Here is a 3,911-nt window from a genome sequence, read left to right as displayed (position 1 = left end):
AGAGCGACAACTACGTGCATCACAACTCGGAGGTGGAACCACGGCTGCAGGAAAGGGGCGGGGCCAACCGGAGGCGGATAGCAGCTTTGATCAGTGATGGCGGTTCGCACATGTAATGATTGATGTTATTTGAATCTCAGTAACAGATGAAGGTCACATTCGCACAAAACAACCGCCACTGACCACCGTGTCTGCATCGCATCCCCACACACACACACAGCCCTTGAGGTTTCCCAGGCGGGTTAGTAGGAGGGATCAGCTCTGGGACTCGAACAGATGGACATCAATCGCACTGACCCGACGTCAGCACGAGGGCTGCGATTAGGTGTGTGTGAAAGGTCTCAAGTGGTCAACAAAAGTTGGTGGGTTTGACGGTCCTGTACGCGCCTTGATTCGAATTGAAATGATTTTGTCACCCTAATGCGTCGCGTGATGTTTTAATGAACTATTTCCAGCGGCGGACAGGAGGGGGCGTGGTCTGGACTTCAGAAATTCTATCTATTGTTCCACTTCAACGCGCAAAAAACACCTCTGTGGAGCCTTTATCCAATCAGGGCCCGGCGACCTCTCCTGCTCCCCGCCCACAAGCCTATAATATCGGCTCGGCCGCAAACATCCGCGGCCACTGGCACCATCTTAAAGTGAACCGAAAGGAAGACCGGGTTAATTTTTTCCAACTTTAATTTTAGCCGTCCTTTATTTTATTAACGCACGCAATGGCGGACACACAAGTAGACTCTGGGTCAGACATCTCGGCAAAGGTAAGAACCATCTGTCCCCGCACAGCCCCGCAGAGACTCGCCACTGACCCGGATTCTCGCGAAGCCTTCTCCGCAAGTTCGCGCTTATTTGCGCTCTGTTTATTGGATCGGGTCGGTGCGTATGTTTGGAAATCTCATTCTCCCGGACATATTTTAAAGGAATTGTACTTTGAAAGGTGCGAATTGCCCCGTGAAGCGTCTCGGCACCGTTTCTTAGGACCGAGCTGTGTTCGCTCATTGTCCAGAGAACAGTCGGCGCGGGTTCTTTGTTTATCCGACAGCTTGGTTCTCTTTCTGGATCACGCACACCAGGTCCAGATCGGAACACCTACACACCGCGCTCTCCGGTGCATGGCTTTAACTCTCACTACTATTTGACGTGCGCGTTTATGGAACCATTCCGCATTTATTGCGCGTAATCCAGATGCTTGTTGTGCCCGGGGTAGCGGCGGCCGGTGCCGGAGTGTTCAGTACCGGTGTGGCGAGTCGCAGTAAATTGGTTTTTCAGTGGTTTCGAATGTACTGGGTTCGTTCCAGTGCAGCTGGTGGTACGGAACTGAGAAACGACGTCACAGAACCACAGATCGGTCGGTGTTCTGACGCCAAACAACCGGGTTTGTTTTTGTATTGACTCGCGCGGGCCGGCGGTACCGGGGGCGGTACCGGGGGCGTCAGGGGAAAGTTTGGTGTATCGTGGCCCGTTTTCTCGTGTCCTGCTTCTGTTGGTTACATCGCTGTTTGCTGTATTTTAGTGTGGTTCGGCGCCGCGGCGGACATATGGAGACGGTGGCGGAATTATCGACGCTAATCCGCCGCCTGCACGCGTTTTCCGCGGGGCTGCTTTTATCGCCAAACGGCTTAATGGATTTTAACCAATAGATTATTGAAAGCGTTGAATGACCGGGGCGCGCGCGAGCGAGCGCGGAGGCTGTTTCCGGTCTGGGACCGCGAGGTGCGTAACGGAGCAGCAGCCGCGCGGTGCTGTACATCCGCTTTTTGTCGCCATCATGCGTTTTCTTCCTCTATTGTCCTTTACCGCCTACATTACGAGATCGCGGCGCGTGCGTGTCCCCTCCACTCTTCTTTAAAATGGAGAGGTGCATCTTGGGTATTGCGGTGTCTCTGCGGGTGTGTCTCATGGCATATGGGGGGTGAAAGAGACTGCACAGACTACAATACCCAGAAAGCCCTGGGGTCCCATCAAAGTATCAGATTACGCCCCATTAGAGGGGGAGGGGAGAGAGGAGGGACTCCCAGCTGCTACTGCTGGTTGTTAGTGGTTCTGATTCTGACTGATCACGTCTGTGTCCTCCAGGACCTGAAGGAGAAGAAGCTCCTGGAGGAGAAAGAAAATGGAAAAGACGCCGCCACCAACGGAAAGGTATGGTTTCCTTTTGCTTCTGGATCATTTGTTGGACAGGACCACGCTCATGAGATGTTGTCGCAGGATAATGATGAGAACGGTGAACCAGAAATTGGTGATGAAGAAGAGGAGGATGTCGATGAAGAGGAGGAGGATGATGATGAAGACGATGGGGACGGTAAGAGAGGAAGGTGGCACTGTGTGCATTTAAGATCTAAGCTATAACTACACGTTTTTTTTAGGTGAGGAGGAAGACGAAGATGATGATGACGACGTTGAAGGTGGAACAAAGCGAGCTGCAGAGGACGAGGATGATGATGATGATGAGGTGGCGCTCTGCTCTTCGTTGCCATGAAAGCCTCCAGCCGACCGAAAGGTGACGTTTCTAATATTGTTTTTGTCTTCGCCAGGATGTGGAGACCAAGAAGCAGAAAACAGATGATGATGATTGATGCGTTTGCTCTTCCTGCGGACCAGCTTCCTGTTTCCTCACCTGTCTCGGGGGGGCTGGAGGACTCAAAGGAAAACATTTTAAAATTTCAACATGCTCATTAGCAAGTAGACTTAAACACACGCCCTGAGCTGCAAAATAAATGTAGTCGCAGCATCGATGCAGAAAATCGGCTTCTCAACACAAACGGAGAATCTGTTTGTATTTTTCTTTACATTTTCTATTTTTGTACATATTGTTCGGAGCATTAGCGTCTCTCCGTCTGACCAAATCGGTGCTTCTGTCGAGATTTGACCTGGTTGACCGTGTTTCTGAACAGATTTTAGGGAAAAGTTGTACAAACGGTGAAAACATTCCAGTAAATTTAATGTATGTACTTTAGCTGTACCATAACTGTTGGTTTGGAGGTTGGGCCAAAGCTCCACTTTGTTCCTCACACGTTTTCTTTTAAGACGGCCTGTTTGATGTATGTGCAAAGTTTGTTGTTTGACAATAAACCGGACTTTTATTTTGAGTTGGACCTTTTGCTTTACTTCATGTGTGACCAGTTTTTTTCGGAGCATGCTTTGATTGATACACGTGGATGTACAGATGTCTGTTTTCCAAACCATGTCGATACATATCAATTGGCCTGGAAATGTAGGATTTGGTGACGAGTGCGAGAGAACCCTGAACATGTTTTGGAGTATTGGACGTGTTCCGTCATGTCGGCGTCACGCCCAGTGTGACCGTGTCCGACAGGCTGAGGCACGTCACCATTCTGTTCTTGGACAAGTTGGGAAACGGGTCACAACAATATTTTTGGATCCTGTGAATTCATGATATGATCTGGTCCCGCCCTCATCCCGGTTTTGTGGGGTTGGACCTCGGGCATTGGGTCGACTTCAAGGCTTTTCACTTGGCTGTAAATGTGGAGCAGCGGTTGTTTTAACATTGACAGTAAAATTGATTTGAACACTGAATTTATAGTCACAATTGTACCATTTCCACAAGAACTGTAAACTAAGTTTTTCTTATGGGGTTGAGCTATTTCCTTTTCCCTGGAAGTATTTCTCATGGTTTCCATCCATTCGCAGAACCCAGTCGTTTTTGGTCAATGAAACAAATCATTTAACTTAGGGTTGTAACTTTTGACTTTGATGTTGGATAGTTTTCCAAGTTCTTTTAAACATTGGCAGAAGATTTTGCTGAGCCAGAGAGTGAAGCCCATGAGCACCAGCGGGCTGTGACTTTCCTACAGCAGACATCTTCTCAGATTCACTCAGTTTTGTTTGTGGCTCCTGTTGTCCTCTAGTTAGGGTTCAGATCAGCTCAGTGACTGAAAAAAGAAATTTCA

At 49.0% G+C, this 3,911-nt stretch overlaps 1 protein-coding gene across 1 annotated transcript; it reads left to right on the top strand.

Moving 5' to 3' along the window:
• The first annotated feature begins 592 nt into the window (after positions 1 to 592).
• Positions 593 to 3,095, top strand: ptmab (prothymosin alpha b). The gene is made up of 5 exons (XM_011621319.2): positions 593 to 761; positions 2,077 to 2,142; positions 2,209 to 2,302; positions 2,367 to 2,452; positions 2,535 to 3,095. The coding sequence occupies exons 1-5, from the start codon at positions 717 to 719 to the stop codon at positions 2,574 to 2,576; spliced, it is 333 nt and encodes a 110-aa protein (XP_011619621.1). The 5' UTR covers positions 593 to 716; the 3' UTR covers positions 2,577 to 3,095.
• The last annotated feature ends 816 nt before the right edge of the window (positions 3,096 to 3,911 follow it).

The sequence above is a fragment of the Takifugu rubripes genome, chromosome 22 (assembly GCF_901000725.2).
Source record: "Takifugu rubripes chromosome 22, fTakRub1.2, whole genome shotgun sequence".
Classification (NCBI taxonomy): domain Eukaryota; kingdom Metazoa; phylum Chordata; class Actinopteri; order Tetraodontiformes; family Tetraodontidae; genus Takifugu; species Takifugu rubripes.
This window is presented reverse-complemented; position numbering and strand designations above follow the sequence as displayed.